At 45.5% G+C, this 17,904-nt stretch overlaps 2 protein-coding genes across 2 annotated transcripts in view; one reads left to right on the forward strand and one right to left on the reverse strand.

The window, feature by feature from the left end:
• The window catches only part of nsd1b (nuclear receptor binding SET domain protein 1b), an 81,458-nt gene that overhangs the window by 1,750 nt on the left and 61,804 nt on the right, over positions 1 to 17,904 (forward strand). The gene's annotated exons all lie outside the window — the stretch shown is intronic.
• fgfr4 (fibroblast growth factor receptor 4) lies at positions 4,397 to 17,515 on the reverse strand. The gene is made up of 19 exons (XM_053848130.1): positions 16,971 to 17,515; positions 15,335 to 15,525; positions 12,515 to 12,702; positions 12,231 to 12,432; positions 11,505 to 11,774; positions 11,178 to 11,434; positions 10,960 to 11,083; positions 9,994 to 10,184; positions 9,759 to 9,897; positions 9,478 to 9,671; positions 9,253 to 9,398; positions 8,899 to 9,020; positions 8,720 to 8,830; positions 8,351 to 8,541; positions 7,386 to 7,508; positions 7,004 to 7,074; positions 6,788 to 6,925; positions 6,604 to 6,709; positions 4,397 to 6,346 (listed from the first exon to the last, which is right to left on the reverse strand). Exons 2-19 carry the CDS (start codon positions 15,414 to 15,416, stop codon positions 6,170 to 6,172), a joined length of 2,832 nt encoding a protein of 943 aa, XP_053704105.1. The 5' UTR covers positions 15,417 to 15,525; positions 16,971 to 17,515; the 3' UTR covers positions 4,397 to 6,169.

Consider the following 17,904-nt stretch of genomic DNA (forward strand, 5'->3'; position numbering starts at 1 on the left):
CTCTGACACCTGACTGCGTTGCATCCGCAGAGAGAACAGTTGGGCGGCAGTCACTGTGCACGCAGTGGAGCAAATTATGAAGAGTTTATGTTAAAACAGTGTCATAGTGGGGTTACATGAATATCAGATGTGGTGTTTCATCATTACAGCGCACTACAACAAAAATCTAAGTTGGAGATCTAAACTCTCTAAAATCACTTGCCTTTAGGAAGTAGAACATATTTATGTGAAACCTTCTCCGGAGTAATGAAGTTCATAAATTAGACTAGAGTTTACAGTGCAGTTTGTATTCCAGGTTTAGACACACTGGCTGCCTGTGTCTCTTGAGGCCCCCGGGAGCCGGTCGGAGGGTGTGAGGGCTCGTGAGCTTCCCTAAAAGCTCACTGTTGACGCTCATTGACTGCACTCGTGCAGAATGACCTCAGTGTGTTGCTGACCTTTAGCTGGAGTGTAAGAATAATGGGATAATTTTGTTCGATTTCGAACCTGAAACCACCGTCTTCACCACACTCATGCCTTCAGGGTGCAATATAGATGCCGTTGTCCAGGGTTTCATGAGAATGGACTGGATATGAATGGATCTTTTTGATACTGTTAACTGAAGCTGTAGAAGTTAGTTGGACTTGTGAAAGACTGCTATCTAAGAGCAACCTTCATGAGACATTGTGAAGTTTGCTGTTACATTATTGTTTCAAAATGTAGTTGCATTCTCACTTTTCTGGTCGACACTTTGTTTTAGGATCCAAACCCACACACTGACCATTAACCTCCGTGCCTCTTCCTGTCTCCCCTCAGCCTGAAAGCCGAGCCAAATCAATTAGTCTGCAGAACTTACAGAGCAATAAATAATGAGGGCCAGTCGGCTGCAGTGGAGACGGGCGGAGGGGAAGCCCCAGTTATGTGGCCCCTTTTGGTGGCTGAGGATGCTAGTTGGGGGCCTGGACAAAGCAACAGGACGGCATTAGACCGTTTTCCTCTTTGCTCTGTGGCGCCAAAGTTATTGTTTGTTTCAGATATCTGCAAAACATCCTCCTGTAGATGCTCGCGCTCACATCAGTTTTGGCTCCGGGGTAACTGTAGACGCCAGGCAGGGGGTGTCTGCACCTCCGGCGGACTGTGGTTTGTGGAGTCGCCGTAGTGTTACTTGATCCGTCCTGTTGCGGCCTGTCAAATTGTCTATCTGTCTCCATCACATGAATAAACACACACCAGCACACACCCGTTCATGTACACACACGTGTGGACTCAAACCCAACTATTATGTAGGCGGAATAAAAGTTACTTTACTACCTACGCATTCATAATGAGTGTTGAAGTGGCAGCACATAACAGACAACATCAAGTTCATGCTCCTACGTTCGCAAACAGAACCTCTGAATGTGCTGTTGTGCACCAGGCAACGGTCCTGATCCTAATCCAAATGAAGGTTCATGCAGTGACTTCTCTGGTACAGTACCCACACTTCGCTCTATCTCATAATTGATCCTCTCTCTGAGTCTGCATGTCCCTCTGTTGTATTTTGAGAGCGCGCGTGTGATAACCTGCTCTCCTGTTGTCCCAGTGTTAACTCAACATCCTGTGTCCACACACTCTTCCTGGCCTTATCACCCACTGTGTGTGTTTGTGTGGACACGATCCCAAATACTTCCGGAGGTCAACAGATAAAGTAGACCAGCATACAATAGCCCTCAACACACACACACACACATTAATTTATAGACACACTGAATAGAACCTTGACTCGATTATTTGAAGGTTGAGAGGTTTTTGTGGTAATTGTTGCAGTAGTTGTTTGATAGAAGTAGTTTTGATAGTGTAGTTGTTGTAGCATGTAGTTTTATTTGGCCTGTGCACTGCGGTGTTTGTGGCACATTTTCATTGTTGTAGTGGGTGTTGGGATGGAAGTAGTTCTGTTAGAGAAGGAGTTGTGGACTACTGCTGGTCTTGGAGACTGTGGTTGTTATACTAGCTGGAATTCTTGCAGAGCAGTTGTTGTCATCATGAGGTGAAAGTGGGCGTACTAACTAACTCTAGTGTACTTTTGCCATGTTTTTTTGTGACAGCGACAGCTCTTATGCAGATAGTGTTGGCATTGTAGTAGTTGTCCAAGTCATTGCTTAAGTTGTTGTTTTCGAACTAGAGTTGTTCAGTTCAACGTGCCATCGTAATTGTACAATGATTTTGAACTGCACTTAAATATAATTGATGTCAGAAAGACCCGCTGTTTTGTCGGCTCCTAGTGAACCCTGCATTCTGAGTCACCTAAAAAAGTCATTCTGTCTGTTTGCTGTTGCGTAATACTTCCGTTAAAATATTTAATGTGTGTGTCCGTGTGGATTTGTGTGTCCTTGTACATGTGTGTGTGGTCCAGAGTTCAGCGTGCTGTAGAAAGGCAGTTAAACATTACACACTCATAAACAGAAGAGTTTCTCCATGGTGCCTGGAGTCCACATCCCCGATCGATTCAGTCTGTGATTCAGCCGGCGCTTAGTCCAATATAATCTCACAGTCCAGTCACAGTGGATAAACTGTGTCACAACTCAGAAAGCCATTTCTGCTCATTATTGAGCGACGGCCTGTTTGCTTTTTTGACGACTTGTTTGGTTCATAAATAGGAATCTTAGTGGTCTTGACGCAGCTGAGAGCCGGATGCTGAAGGTTTCATTAAAATAAGTGAATCCACCACAAACACTTAAGAGCACATGTACACGACAACAAGCCGGTCCACATCTGTGAGTCAGGCCCCGATCTGTCCATTACCTTCTCTGCACTGAAACTGCTGGAGAATAGTGTGTGTGTTAAGGCTCATGTTTACCATCGCAGCTTCCTCTGGAGATCCAGACCCTGAGTGTTGTGTACAGACCTCTCTTCAGTTAAAGACGGGATTCAACATATACTGATGTGAAAGAACCATGTTCACCCAGTTAGGAGTCATTTTTGTTTTGAAAAAATGGCCATTACATCTGATTCGTTCACAACAAAATGTTCCTAACATCATCAGGACTGAGAGTTCATGAACCCTCAACACATCATGTGATGGATGACAGCATCTCCGGACTTCCTGGCGGGACTTCTTCCCTGTGGTTCTATACTTTCCTGGAGAATGGGGAAGTGTGTCTTGGACTGTGAGGGAGAGGGACGTGTGTTTCCCATGTTTTACCTGAGTCGCTCTAAAGGCTTCATTATAAATGTTTTTGATCTGTTGGGACCAGAAAAGTAAGAGGCCCCATGGTATTTTTTGTTCTCCTTGTCACAATTTCTGTGTTTAAAAAAAGGCTTTTTGAGCAAGGCAATCATTTTATGAACTTACATTCAATATATTTTTGTAAGTACATATTTCATTATTTCAGTTTATTTTCATGTGAAGCTGCTCCCTGAGTGTGTGAGGTTCAATGATTGAAAGTCTTGTTGTATCAGGTTTTCTGCTTTACACATGCCTTGGTTGCTCTTGAGGCTTCCATCTATAACGCAACAATAAACACATAACACAACTGAAGTCTATGTAAATGAAATAGACTGAAAGGACCTCACCAATATGTTAAATTGCGTAGTTAATCTGGAGCCAAACATCAAACTTGGTGCTCAGTGTTTTCAAGTGTCTCCCAGAAGACGCTGTGCTCAGGCTGGCCTTCACAAGACCATGCAGAAAGCAAACACTGAGGCTTGACAACTATTTAGCAGAATGCAAAATCAAAAGGAGACAGACTCCATGACAGAGCGATCAAGATTGATGGCCCATAAAGCGAGCAGACACACACATCGATGCTGCGACCACACAGCACGCAGCCACGACATAAAACACACTCTGTGACACACAATCATGTCCGCACGCAGTCTGATATAACACACACACACACTTCAAACGATGGGACTAACTGGGATCACTGCTGCCCTCTCCTCCCTCCTCTTGACCTCTGACCTCCAGCTCTTCATTCCTCTGTCCTGCCGTCTCTCCCTCTTGAAGCGGTCTGTCTTTCATCTCTCTCACAAGGTTGTTTCTCACTGCTCTTGTCGCAATATTATTGAGGAGTCCAGTTGAGTGAGCCTTCGTTAGCTAGATTTCAGGTTTTTAAACTTCGAAATGCAACCGCCACTACAGGCCTGAGATATACTGTGTTTCTGTCATCATCTGAAGTTCTCTGTTCTCTGAGGTGGTCATGTGATCTTCAACTGTGACTTTCTTCCTGCCAGCACACTCATGATATCTTTGTTTTAATGACACCATGGTATTCTAGCACTAACTTTAGTGCAGCACATCTGCAATGGTTGTTCTCCACCTGAAGTGTCTGTTAGCATTATTTGACACATCCAAAGACATACCCACAGAGGTTAAAAATAAAAAAAGAAGTCATAGATCATTTAAAATTATACTTTATTTCATATAAAAACAAAACATAAACAAATAAATTAGATATTTCTAAAGTAATTCTCTCAAGGAAATGTGTAGGAACGCTGTGATTGTTTCTGGAACAGAAAGTACAGATACATGGAATGTGATGATGCAAATATATCCATTTTTGTACATACAGAATGTAAGAGCTTCATTCCAAAATAACCATTAAAACAGGGCTGCTTGTAAATTTGTGTACTGAAGCGTGTGGATTTCTACGTTGGGCCGTCTTCCCGGCGTAGCTCCTGGGTCTCCTCTAATTCGGGGTCTCACTGGGGACTTGTCTGCAGCTGGTCAGAGTGGCTGAATTAAGATTTGTAATTTAAAAGATGGCGACTGGGGATGAAGATAGGGGGCATTTGTTGGAGAAGAGGAGAAATTAACATAATAAGAGTCTCTTCATTTGCACACAAGCACAAGCTATCCCCTCACCAGCGACCCCGAAATTCCCTCTGGTCCACAGTCACACCCATTATGCCTGCAAAAGCCTTCATTGTCCGGCCCGGCTGCAGACCTGAGGACCCCTCGCCAACAGATTGGGTTGGGTGAAGGGTTACCACAGACAATGGAGGAGTCCCCCCCCCCCACACAACCCTATCCTCTATTTGAAATCAATCACACTGGCTTTCACATTCAGTGTCTAACCACACCCTCCCCCTGCTCCTCTCTGCGTGTCTGCGGTGACAGTGGGCTTGGACCCACTCCCCACAGAGTCACCCCTCCTTTGAGGACGAGTCCCACCCTGGACACACTGTCTCAGGCAATCAGGCCACGAGGCGAGAATACAGTCGGCAGAATATGTAACACATTTGGAAACAACTTCATACACAGTGATAATGAGGGTGTTTCATTACAAAAAACTCGGCATGAACTTTCAACAGTGAAAGTATTTTGAAATGAAACTGGAACATTACAGTGTGAAATTTAGTTAGGGTCAGGTCTGCAGCAGCTTTAGCAACATTCAACTGAGGATCAACAGACACGATATTTTCTCCAAATATTCTTCAACGTTCTGATAGTGAAATATTGCCCTATTTGTTTGGAACAACCTCATGTACATGCACTTAATATGTCAGAATTCCTCCATTGAATATTAATAAGGCAACTGATAGACTGACCCTTTTAAAATATTAAACTCAACTCTGTGTTGACAACCTTCATATTCAGAATAATTTATCAAAAGGCAATCGTCATTTATGCTGCAGTTGATATGTACATTACAATATTTTAATATTCTAATATATTCACAGGAAATCTGAAAATTGAGGCACTTCGCCGGCACTACAGAAACTTCTTTTTTTTTAGCACATCACATCCTGAGATTTAAGACTTTTCTTTATTTTAAATAAGCAACACCAAAAAGTAAAATAATCTTATATAGAGAGATTTATATTTAACAGTCCGTTTCTTATCGTAGCAAAATAGATCTTTTATTTAAATGTCTTTATCGCCAACGCTCGTGCTTGGAGTTGTGCGATCATTGTCTGTCACCTCTGCGGAGGAAAATGAAAAGAAGAGGCCTTCGAGTCGTAAAGTTCCGTCTGCTGTGTTTAGTGCCGCTGTTTCCCGCTGTCTGTGCATCTGTGGCGTGGCTGAGTTTGTGTTCTCGTAATGAGACCCACTGGCCTCAGTGCTCCATGTACATTTTTGAGAATGTTTGTGTAACCACCCGGCTAACTCATTACCACAAAGGTCCGTTCAAATGTTTCAGGCGCCAAGATGAACCTCCGGTGGACGGTCCTTCCTGGCTGGTGTCAGTTCATATCTGAATTCAGGGGTCTACCGGAGCGTCGCCTTCATGTCTATCCGTGAACGCACATCCTGGTAGCCCAGGAGACAGGGGTCAGTAGACAAGGCATCGTGGGTGAAAACGGAGTCGTTGTCTGAGGAGCATGAACTTGACGTATCTTCACACGATGGGGAGTACTGCTCAAAAGGTGTCGACAGGTCCAAATACTGAAGGGAAACGAGCAGAGTTAGCGGGAAGTTATACCTCCACAGGACAAGTGTTTAACAAGACTGAGCTAATGTTCGCCTATTTCACTCGGACATCATCGGTGAACTGATAGAACAGATGTTGAAAAGCTAATCATTCGCTAGACTTGTACATATCAGTACAGGTTTCTGATAGTAGAGGGGATTTGCTTCATAAAAACCCTCCTAGAATCTTCAATATGTTGGGAGTGTAGTTCCCTTCAGGTGACGCAACTCACCTCATCAGAGATAGACAGCAGAACTTTGTCCAACTCCTCTACCAGCTGTTTGAATGTTGGTCTTTGTGTGGGAACGGCATGCCAACACTCCCGCATCATCATGTAGCTACAGAAAGTATGGATAAATGTTTCAATGATGCAACGTTTGAATACTCCGAGTGGCTTTTCAAAGGCTTGTGCTTACAGTTCATGTGTGCAGTTGGAGGGTTTGTCCATTCGGTGCCCTTCCTTTAGCAGCTTGAAGAGTTCCTCAACAGGAATACCAGGATATGGCGAGCCACCAAGTGTGAAGATTTCCCACATGAGAACGCCAAACGACCAGCTGTGCACCAATGGGAAATAAGATTGAGGCCTCTGAAGGACCAAAGTGGGGTGTCTATAAAAAGTTGCCTGAACTTACACGTCACTCTGATGTGTGTAGACCCGGTCGAACAATGCCTCCGGTGCCATCCACTTCACTGGCAACCGCCCCTGCAGAAGGGAAGAACATTAGATAAGGATTTCAGTATTTTATTTATTGCGAGGCTAGGTTTTATGAACTATATTCTGTTACTCTAGATCTGCCCTGAAACCCATCTCACACCCCGCCCCCATCTTATTTGTAATTATGCCCCATAAAGTCTGCTGCCAATCAATGAAAAACATCGGACTTTAAGAAGTTCTGCGTCAGTAGAAACCCATGCTCCACTTTGAACCTTGTTAAAAAAAGAGCGAATCTTTCCAAATGTTTTCACTATAAACTAACTTTACTGAAATAAGCTTCAAATATTAGCGTCACTCACGTTGGTTGTTTTCTTGTAGTAGTCGATCTGATGTACTCCTCGGGCAAGACCGAAGTCGGCAATCTTCATCACGTTGTCCTCTGTCACTAGAACATTCCTAGCTGCCAAATCTCTGTGAATGCACTGCAGAGACCGAAAGAGAGAGAAGTAACGAACAACTGACCAACGTGTCATACAGAACTCTTCCATCTTGTCAGTAGTCTATAAGAAAAGAACCAGCTGATCAAGATGTTTCTAAAAAAAACTGTATACAATGAACAAGGAATGCCTCATTTTAGTTAATGCAACAATATTAAAATATCTTTTTATAGACAAGTAGGAGTTTGCGGGAAGAAAACCCACAGAGAAGGAGAAAATAGAGGCAGTGTGAGCCCACATTGAATGGATGTCATTAAGTTTATTTTGGTTTTCATTCGAAATAGACGTGGGATTTGTGGGGATGTGCAAAATGAACCAGTCTCGGTTTGTGGGTCTCCCCGTAATGGAGGGGTAGGTTCAGACTCCTGCATTCTTAGGAGGCCGTAGAGCCAGAAATCCGATGCCTACACCCAGGCGACGGCTGGGCTGTCTGTTTGCTAACAGATTTATGGCAGCGCTAAAAAGGACAAAGGCTGAGATGGAGGGACCGACAGATGGATGGAAAAAGTCAACAGGGGTAAAGCTACAGCCCTGTCTGGGTGACAGAGGAACCTGGTGATGTGTAAGAACATGAAGTGAAAGGCAAGAAAATGTTTAGGAAGATGGGTTAGTTAGAGCCACCAGAACAGAAGTTGATGGTCGAAATTCAATGAAGCTTATCGCTGTCAACAAGACCTGTTAGCATCAGGATTAAAAAAGAAAAACCCTGAAATCCTTCATGGGCTGTCATTTCTAGTTCACAGACTTCTCGTGGGCGTGGCATGTGGGAAACCTTAACCTAATGATGATTAGGGCAAACGTTTCACTTCAAATTAGCCCAAACGTACCCTTTTGGACGCGAGGTACTCCATCCCTCTGGCCACCTGATAGGCACAGGACAGCAAGTCTTTGAAGGTGAGCTGCTCCTCTGGGACCTTGGTCACATCAAAGGTGTAGTCCATGCCTGGAGGACGCCGTGCTCGTAGGTACTCGCGGAGACTCCCTTTAGAAGCGTATTCCACCAGAACGTACAGGGGGCCTGGGGATCGCAAATGAAAAGGAGTGTCATTTCTAATGGTGTTGTGGCCCTCGGCTGAAGTACTAATTTAGGCGTGTGACTTGGTTTGAGAAAGATTCCAGGAAAGATAAGTCAGGACATTCTTTGGGCCACAGAGGATATGCTGAACAAAATTGTCGTCAAAACGTCAGCCACTCACCGTCTTGAGTGCAGACTCCTAGAAGGTTGATTATGTTCTTATGTTTGTCCATCACCTTCATCAGCTCCATCTCCGAGATGAGGTCTGCGAGGTCTTTGTCTGTGGCATCGTCTAGAAGCATATTGGAGTGTTTAGAAACACCGGCAGCTGTTTTGTGCCGTTCTCTTATGTGACCTTACCTTTCAGCATCTTGACTGCCACAGTGTTGGCCTGATCCTGGGCGTCCTTGTTGAGACCGTACGCATCAGCTCTAACCACTTGACCAAAGCAGCCTTCTCCCAGAGGTTTCCCTAAAGTTAAACTGGAAACAAAATGAAAGGAAATATAGCTTGAGTAGATCCAAATGAAACAGAGCAGAACCACAATTGGCCGATCGTGTTCCTCAACATCTACATCAAGCAAAGTCAAAAATATATTGTGGGTAATTACTGGCTGGAAGTCAGAAACTGAATTTGTGCTGCTTGAAAACACACATGGTGTCTCAACGAATGGCTGTTTAATTTGATCCAAATTCTGATTAATCTGTGACTTACTTCTCTCGTGGAAACTCCCAGTCTGGGTCGTAGGGCAACTCAAACTCCATTACACCCGCCAGCATTGGAGAGCAACTCGAAGAAAGGCGAGCCACTCTCATTAGAGACGCGCTGGACTTTCCAGATGAGTTGGAATCCACAGAGTACTGAAAGAAGAACAAGAGGAGAATCCATCAACCCGCTGTCTAAAATGACAGAATGACCCCAAACGTTTGTGCCGCGTACCTGTCTGCGAAGAGGGAACTTGGAGAGCTTTTGTACAGGAAGGGCATCAAAAGGCTCTCTCCTGGGGTGGACTTGCATTCTGCATAGCACCACTATGATGATGGCCATGATCAAGGCCAGGAAACCACAAGCGTAGATTATAATATCTGTGTACTTGGTTTCCATCGTGTCCATCGTGTCAGCTGCTTCTTCCTCTGAGGGAGCAAAAGCGGACAGGCTATTTTATGCCTCTGCTTGTGATTGCGAGCAAATTTGTTGAACTTATTGATGCTTTTATTTACCTGAAATGACAGTGAGCCAAGCAGATTGATGAGCAAAGCCAATGGAATTTCCAGCGAGACAAGTGTACTCTCCGGCATCTTCCTTGGTCACTTTCGAAAGGTAGAGCACCTCAACTTCTGACATGTTCAGACTGCCGGTCTACAAAACAGAAGCAGAAGAAGCTGTTGGTGTTTTCCTGATGCAGATTTAGGGCTTAGAGTCCAAGAATACATCGAAGCGTTGTAAGAAACCAACCTTGAGAACTTGTACGTAGGGTGTACCGTCAGGGCCGTAGCGGCTCCCATTCCTCTCGATGTGTTTGAGCCATTGAATATGGGGCTGAGCATCACTATAGACCTTACAGTGGAATTGGACGTCGGTGCCTACAACTGCTGTAGTGTTGGCTGGCAGTCCGGCCTGCAGGATAGGCCGGTGAGGAGAGCGTTCTGTTTTGGGAAGAGGTGCAGAGTGAGATTAGTAAAGCTAGCCATCGTTGACGGTGGATTTTCAATTGGTTGAATGCGGATTTCCTAAAGTGGTTGTGTGACCAGAATTCCATGTCGGCAGTCCCAGTTTGTGTTGGCTAAAGCCAGCAGAATACTTGACCTTTGGACAGTCTGCAAACATTTCTGCTTTGTAAACAAACTTCCTGAAATAGCTGTCAATTTTACTGATTTGTTTTTTTGTTGGCAAAAGAGCAAGAAATGACATTCTCCGACTGAAATCACTTTCATTAGCGTGGCTCGTTGTCAGCTGGTTGCCAGGCTCTCTTTGATCTGAGGTTGCTCTCGCTCTCTGATCTCGTTATTTGTCTCGTTAGTTCTCTCCCCCTGTCGATGGGGACGGAAACTGACCCCGCTGTGGACAGACAGCGAACAAATGAACAAACAACCCGCGGCCCTCCGCAATCTCCTGTCTCTGGTCAGGTAGAAAACCGGCTTGGATGCCTGAGCGTCCACTTCCTGCCTGCCATGGCCGACGCCAGGCGCCCCTGTCACCTTCTGCTCACCCCTTATTATCCCTCCCTCATTTGAAAGCGTGACGCTTTTTCAAGTGCCTGCTAATGACTGTTCCCGTAGCTGCAATTAATACTGCCAGTCCAATCTTTTTGACTCAGCGCATTTGGAAATTGACTCATGATTGAGTTTGCTAACGTCATGCTTGATAATAAGTCCCAAAAGTACACTGGTCATGATGGGATGAGAGATGGGATGGTCTTACCCAAGACATCAAGGACGTAGCTGTGAGCGATGGAGCCATATTTGTTTTCAACAATGCAGGTGTAATTTCCTCGGTCTGAGGGCACAACACTCTCCATCACCAGGCTCCAATGCTGATGTCTCAGCTGCGCAGGAATAAACAGATACAACAGTTAACCGCACAACTCTTCATTTTTCGGAATGAAGCTTTTGCATGAAAATGTTTGTCTCCGTTCTTACCTTAATACCTCCAATACGATGTTCACCTCTGAACTCACGTCCATTTTTGAGCCAGCGGATGCTTGGCATTGGGCTGCCCATCGCTGGGCAGCGGAACTTGACTGTGTTGCCTGCTGGAACTGCGTACAGCTTCTTATCCATCCGCTGGGTGTGAGTCCAGTAGGGACCTCTGGAGAAGTAAACTTGGTCGTTTTCTGCCTCAGTTGACGAGTCTTCCAGGTCGTTGTCTTCATCATCATCCCCTGACCCCAGTGCATCTGTAGAAGAGTAAGAATTATGAATTACACTACACTTTACATTTTCTCTTCAGCTTGTCTAAATCCTCACCGGCCACAGTTATCGTGAAGTTTCTGACTGGCTCCTTGGCACCTCTGAGAACACAGACGTAAACTCCCGAATCCTCGTATGTGACATCGGTTATCTCCATGATGGTGCCACGGATCTGGACACGGGGCGTCGGCGTAATCCTGATTCCCTCTTTGTACCAGTTGACTGCCATGCCAGGCCGAGTGGTCATGTCACACCGCAGTTTCAAAATGTTCCCAGGCTCCAGCAGAAGGTGCTCTGTGGTGTCCTCGTTTAGATCTTCAAGCACATCTGTTGAAACGACACATGGTCCAGGTTTGTCTTGGTGTCTTATCGGCAGGTTGCATGTTACTCTATACTTTACTATGGTAACTCATCACATAAGAGCGCAGTGAAGATGAGAAGGCCTGACTGAACCCAACCCTCATCACCGCATCTCCTTTACCCACTTATTTATTTGCTCCTCTGTGGATTATTCTGAATAAAAAGGCCGCCATCAATCCAGAGAAAAAGAAACCAGAGGGAGGAGATACTGAATCTAATGAACGTGTTGCAGCGTGACAGTGGACCGAGGCCACAAATGTGAGGGGTTGTAAAGGTTCACTGGTCATCCAAGTGTGTGAAGTGAGGAGAGACGCTGGTACCAACCAGGCGAGGAGGACTCTCAGGGAGTTTACACAGGTGGCTTTGGATTCAGGCCTAGACTTTAACAAAGCCTATTTTGGTAGCATTTTTAGACCCCCCTACCTGAAGGAGTTTCTGCAACAGCCCCATCTGCAGTTTTGGAAAGGATCGTCCCAGGAAGGACGACAAGCCAAGCCGACTGCATGGCCTGGACCCTCTTCCCTCCATGGTGGCTTTCTGCCAGGCAGATGTACTCGCCACCATCTTCCATGGTGACATTGGATAGATGCAAGGTGTTAACCTTGGAAGCGTTGCTCTGCAGAGGCTGCACAAAAGGAAAATGTCTTAATGAAATGAAGCCAACCATAGATGACTCACGATGTTGGGATTAGAAATTTCGATTTTACCGTCAGTGTTCTGAGTCGTGGCTGTCCTTCCTGAGTTCTGTCCATTCCGCTGAGGTCAGTTTTTAGCCATTGTACCTTTGTAGAAATGGGCCGGTGGACTTTACACACCAGTTTTGCCTGACCCCCCACAAGTGCTGTGGTGTTTTCTGGGTAACCCGGAAGGATCAGAGGCCTTGGAACCCGGTGATCTAGAGGACAAAAAAGAAAAAAAAACATGAGCAAAACAGTCCTAGATAAACACTGTCAGACTCAGCTAACATGGCAGTGCCATTTTAGCAGCCACATGTGCACCCCGGTGAAGGACCCCACTTACTGCTCAGTCACTCAGAACAGGCAATCTTCTGAAGCAATTTTCGGTTTGATTGCTTCCTGCTAATGTTTCTAGAAAAGGTCATCTGTTTCTTGGCGTGGTAATTGCCACTCGTGATAAAGAGGTAATGCTTTCTGCACGCTTGTGTTTGTGGAGATTATTATAACACAATTCCGTTTTGATGTTCTGAGAACTCACTTGCTTTGACAAAGACCTTTGTTGCTGCAGTGAATGTTATTGTTGGGTGACTACTATGGTCTACGGCTTTTGAAAGTCCCCAAAATGGCCGTACAATGGTTTAACAGCTGGGTATTTTGTTTAGCCAGGTGACCTGTCCACTACTCATGCACTGTTTACAACTAAGATTAAGTAAATGTCGCTGCTTTGTTTGCAACAACAAGCCAGCTTCCTGTTAGCATTTGCATTGGGGGACTGTGTGTTAATGTTTCATTTGAACTTTATCTTTCAGTCTTTTTAATTAGGGTTTGAAGAAGAGAAGCTGTCGGTTCTGCCTCACTTATGTGACGATTAAATCAATAGTATTAATGATGGAAACCTTTTAATAAAGGCAGTTGTAGCCATTGGTTCGGTGCAATAGCGTCCTCTTATGTAGGTGGTTTGCCACTGACGTCCTGATTCATTGCAGTCTTTTTATTCAACCAAAATCCGCACGATAGCAGCAAGTCAGTGTTTTTCCCACTTGGGTCTTTATGCAACATTGGAACACCAGCAAACAGCCTCTAATGGGGCAATCTCGGGCCCAGCTCTGCCAATGGTCCGCTATAAAACCGAGATAAAGCACACACACACACAAGATTACGGCCATGCTAATGAACTTGCAGAGCTGGTGCCCTACAGCTGAACTTGCGGTAGAGTGTGAATTGTCACCCAGAGGCGAGGGGGCAAACAAAACCAAGTAAAACACAAACAAACCGATCAGCTGGTCCGAGCCAAGCGGCCGACCGGGTGGGCCGCCGGTGGGGCCCCGTTTTGGAAATCAGTCAGTGGCCTTGATTTGATAAACAGTAGTGTGAAATGTATGTGAGTTTTATAATGTCTGCGTTTGTTCATTTTGATTTGGGGGGAGTGGTTTACAGGTGAAACCCAAGAGACCTCCATCACTTGAAGTGGAATAATTTTCCCTATCTATGTGTGAAGCAAAAACAGAAAGAAAAAAGTTCCGTGAAGTTTTTCTCTTTCTAGAAATAGCACAAACATTTGATCCTGAAGTCGGTCTGTAGGCGGTGAGCGCCGTCCTATACAAAGTATAATTATAATTTGCAGTGATTTATTTTGACTTGGAGCTGTTCAAGTAGCAACACGAGTGAAAAACAGCCCTGGATAAAGAATTGTTTACAGAGATTACCTCAACCCAAAGCAAGAGTTCTGAGCCGAGGTGTCGTACAAAAAGAAGTTTTTCAGACTGATATAACAACAATTCAAAAGACTACGCCTAGAGCACAGCTACACAACAACAAAAACACCCACTGGTATCTCATTATTAGACCTCCGCAAATGTTAAGAAATGATGATGCATACAAGCCTGATGGGTTTTTTTTTTAATAACTCAAATGATGTGAGATTTCTGAGAGCCATTCGGGGTCACTAGAATGTCTGCATAGATGCATGTTTTATGACCCGAAGATCCTTGTCTTATCAGATTTACCTCTTAACTCGTGGGTCTTGTAAATAAACCTGAGTGGGTTTTCGCTGCAGACTGCTGTCTGAGGAGCAAGCCCTGGCTGGCCTCACTTGGCCCCCTCGCAGCCGAGTGGGGGCCACAGGGAAAGAAAAGCTTCTGTGCTTGATGCCTGCGAGCATCAGTCTGCATTGTCTTTCATCAGTCTGCACATTTCCTATAGAATAAATTCCTTTCATCGGCCCGGAGAAGAGTCTCACCTTGCAGCTCTTGAAAAGTTGGAGGCAAATATTCTAATGGGGATTTAATATACAGTAGCTGTTTGTGAGGCTTCAATGAAAGGACCCTCGCCTGCTCCCTTCTCAGATGTCACGCAACCACGCAGCTTTACACTTCCGAGCCCCGGGGCCTCGGACGGATCAGGTAGCGCAGTTTACAGCAGAAAAACACTCATCGTTTTTTTTCTTTCCTTCCGACGGCGTGCTCTCTGTCATCTTCCCTGTCACACTGACTTCCTCTGGGGTGACTCCTGCCTCACGGTTGGCCGACCGCCTCTGCTGAGGCTGCTGCCAAGAAACTTTCTAAGAAGGGAAAGCGGACTAATCTGTCTCTTTGTTTTTATAATAACCTGCAGATATATTTAGACTTGTAATGACACTATTAAAAGAGTCGATCAAGAATGAACCTTGGCTCTTTATCAAAGCAATGATTCCGGCCTCTAAGTAAGAACCTAAAAGTCAGCTTTAACAGTTGATTGTGGATTCTGGTAGTTTGAATATAGTTTAGTTTATTTGCAGCCTAGGTTGCTAGTGGACAAATAGATCATGAAGGAGGCAGTGACTGGAAAGAGAGCGGCGCCACCAAGTCTTACCTCGAGTTCTTCCGTCGTCGACGGCTCTGGCTGAAACTCTTAAGCCCAGCAGGAGAACGCAGAGCAAGCACACGCTGGCCATCTTAGATGTGATGAGCTGTGGAGGTCAGAATGTTCTCTTGAAGCCCGGAGACGGCCTCACACTCCCGACCCTGGCATTGGAAACCTCCAAAAAGCCACAAACTCGGATCCTGGTGAAAACAAGGAAGACTGTTGGCCACTTTTCTACAAAGATATAATCATTTCGAGCAGACCATGAAAGCTATTGTTGTCAGGGTGAGAGATGTGGAGACAGTATTCTTAACCAGATGTCTTGCTAACTGTCCCGCTCGTCCACCTTACATTGTCCAGACTCTCTGGCCTCATGAATAAGGAGCAGGACTGTTACCGCCTGTTGTTTGTCAATGGATGGCGCTCAGTCTGGCCCCGGGATAATGGGCCCTTTCGAGGAAAACACTTGAAACTTGCCAGGAAGCCACAGAATCTGCAGCGAGCGCAGAACCAATTCAGCCAGCAGCTGATAAGGCTTGAGGTTCAACAGTGAAGGTTGGAAACATGAGGTGCTGTTGTGAATAAGTTCAGTGGAAGAACTTGGTTCATAGAGGTTTACAAAGCAGCCTGTGAGTCATTTTTCTCACGTGGTAAACAACCACTGATGGAGCACACAGCTGTCAGAAAGCAACCTTAAATTGTGCCCAAACTGACAGATATTTATCTGCTCCCAATTCTGTCAGTGGAGTTTTAAACAGCAGGGTAATGAAGTGGTAATACACTGATTGAGATGGGGATGCAGTTATGCCAACGCCGTACCGGCGCCAGACCCTGGAGTGCACGCATGCACGCGCACACACACACACACACCAGGTTAGTGAATGAAACATATTATTTCTCAATTAAGCACTGGAACATTTTTCTCCTGCTGCTGCTAATTCCGCTGGCACACTGTGCGTCTGCTGCTGCTGCTACTTTTCAAACGCTTCTCCTCAATTCTGCGCTCGTCTGTATTACATCACCTAAATGAAGCACTCATCTGCTGCCTTTCTGGATTACAGTTCAGCTCACGGATGAATGAAGAAGTAGCAATAGATTTTATCCTCTGATATTTAAGACAAAACTGAGGTTTGTCGTGGAGAACACTTATAATCCTGTGCTCTCATGTGGAGTGCAGTTGTTCTGAGATCTATGTCGAAGATGTTTGACAAGGTTCAAACTCCATAAAGACACAGCAGTGTCGGTCGGTAGTGGGTTCAATGTCTAAAAAGATGTGTGTGTTTATGTCTGGGTTAATTCAAAACACAACATCTGATAAGAGATATTTGTCAGGTTGTAAATAGATTAGCCACATGAGAAGATATCAATTCACAGCTGGAGGTTGAAGAGGAAGAAATGCAGTGCCCGGTTTCAGCTTGAGAATTTACGTCATACAATTCTGCATGAAAGCAAGCCTCTTGATTCACTCGCAGTTTTTGTTTTATTCTGGGTTTTAGTTCTGCAGTTTGGATGAATCGTCTTGGCAAAGGCCGAAAAAACGGTGGGTCAAGGTTTGGAGAAACAGTCTTGAAGTTTATGATTGTTTTGAGAATGAATGGAGCAGCAGTTGAACAAGCAGCAGCTGTCTAAAGTTGTATTCACCCACCTTCTCCAGCGGGACAGTCCCCACGCAGGACGCCGCTTGCTCCACGGGGGGAATCACTCCTCGTCCCGCTCGACGCGACTGAGTATCCTCATTTGGTGGTTTAGTCCAACAGTGTATCGCTTTCAAGTCCCAAAAGAAGCTCGATATAAGGGGAAACCAAACCGCAAATGTGAGTTTATAAATCCATCAAACAAGCGGGAGCGCTGGCGACAGCTGACGGGCTTCTGGAGCTCAGTTCCGGGGGGGACAATGTCCACTTCTGCCGCTCAACACGGCAAAAACAAACTTAAAAAGTGGCTGTGTGCGTCAAAATGCGCCGAATGCTCAAGTGAGAGGTCCGTGAGTGACCGGCGCGCGACAGAAGCGTGTCTCCCGGTGCGTTTTTACGCAGCTGCGTCTCTCCGAACTTCTGCGCTCGCTTCCACCCGGCAACCCATGCGCCGCGTTGCTGCCTACAAACGTTCGCGGTTCTATTCCCTTCTACGGCAAAGGCGGACGAGCAAGTGAGCGCGTCCTTCGCGAATCAGAGCTGCTTCAGCACTCGCAGTCACAACAACAATGGTGCCAGTGCTGGAGGAGGAGGGAGGAGAGAGAGGAGGAGAAGGGGGGCGCGGAGTGGACGAGAAGGGGGGGTGCGCTTCTGTCGCGGCCCTCCACCCCCCACTGAACACTCTCCATCCCTCCAGAGAGCGTGCAAAGACTGCCCCTCTCCACCGCGTGAATCAAAACCCACCTATGACTTGGAAGGTGCATTTCCACTTGCTCTTCCCAATAATCCATATCCACGTTCTCTGAATTGATTCAAGGGAGAAGTTGATACAATTCTACCCTATTTAACAAAAGACTTTTCACCTGACAGAACTTTTAACTTCTGCGCCACCAATGTTCTCTTTAAGATGTCTGAGCTTATAGAAGCACATATGAGTCGTGTGAC

This window comes from Synchiropus splendidus, chromosome 17, assembly GCF_027744825.2.
Source record: "Synchiropus splendidus isolate RoL2022-P1 chromosome 17, RoL_Sspl_1.0, whole genome shotgun sequence".
In the NCBI taxonomy this organism is placed as follows: Eukaryota; Metazoa; Chordata; class Actinopteri; order Syngnathiformes; family Callionymidae; genus Synchiropus; species Synchiropus splendidus.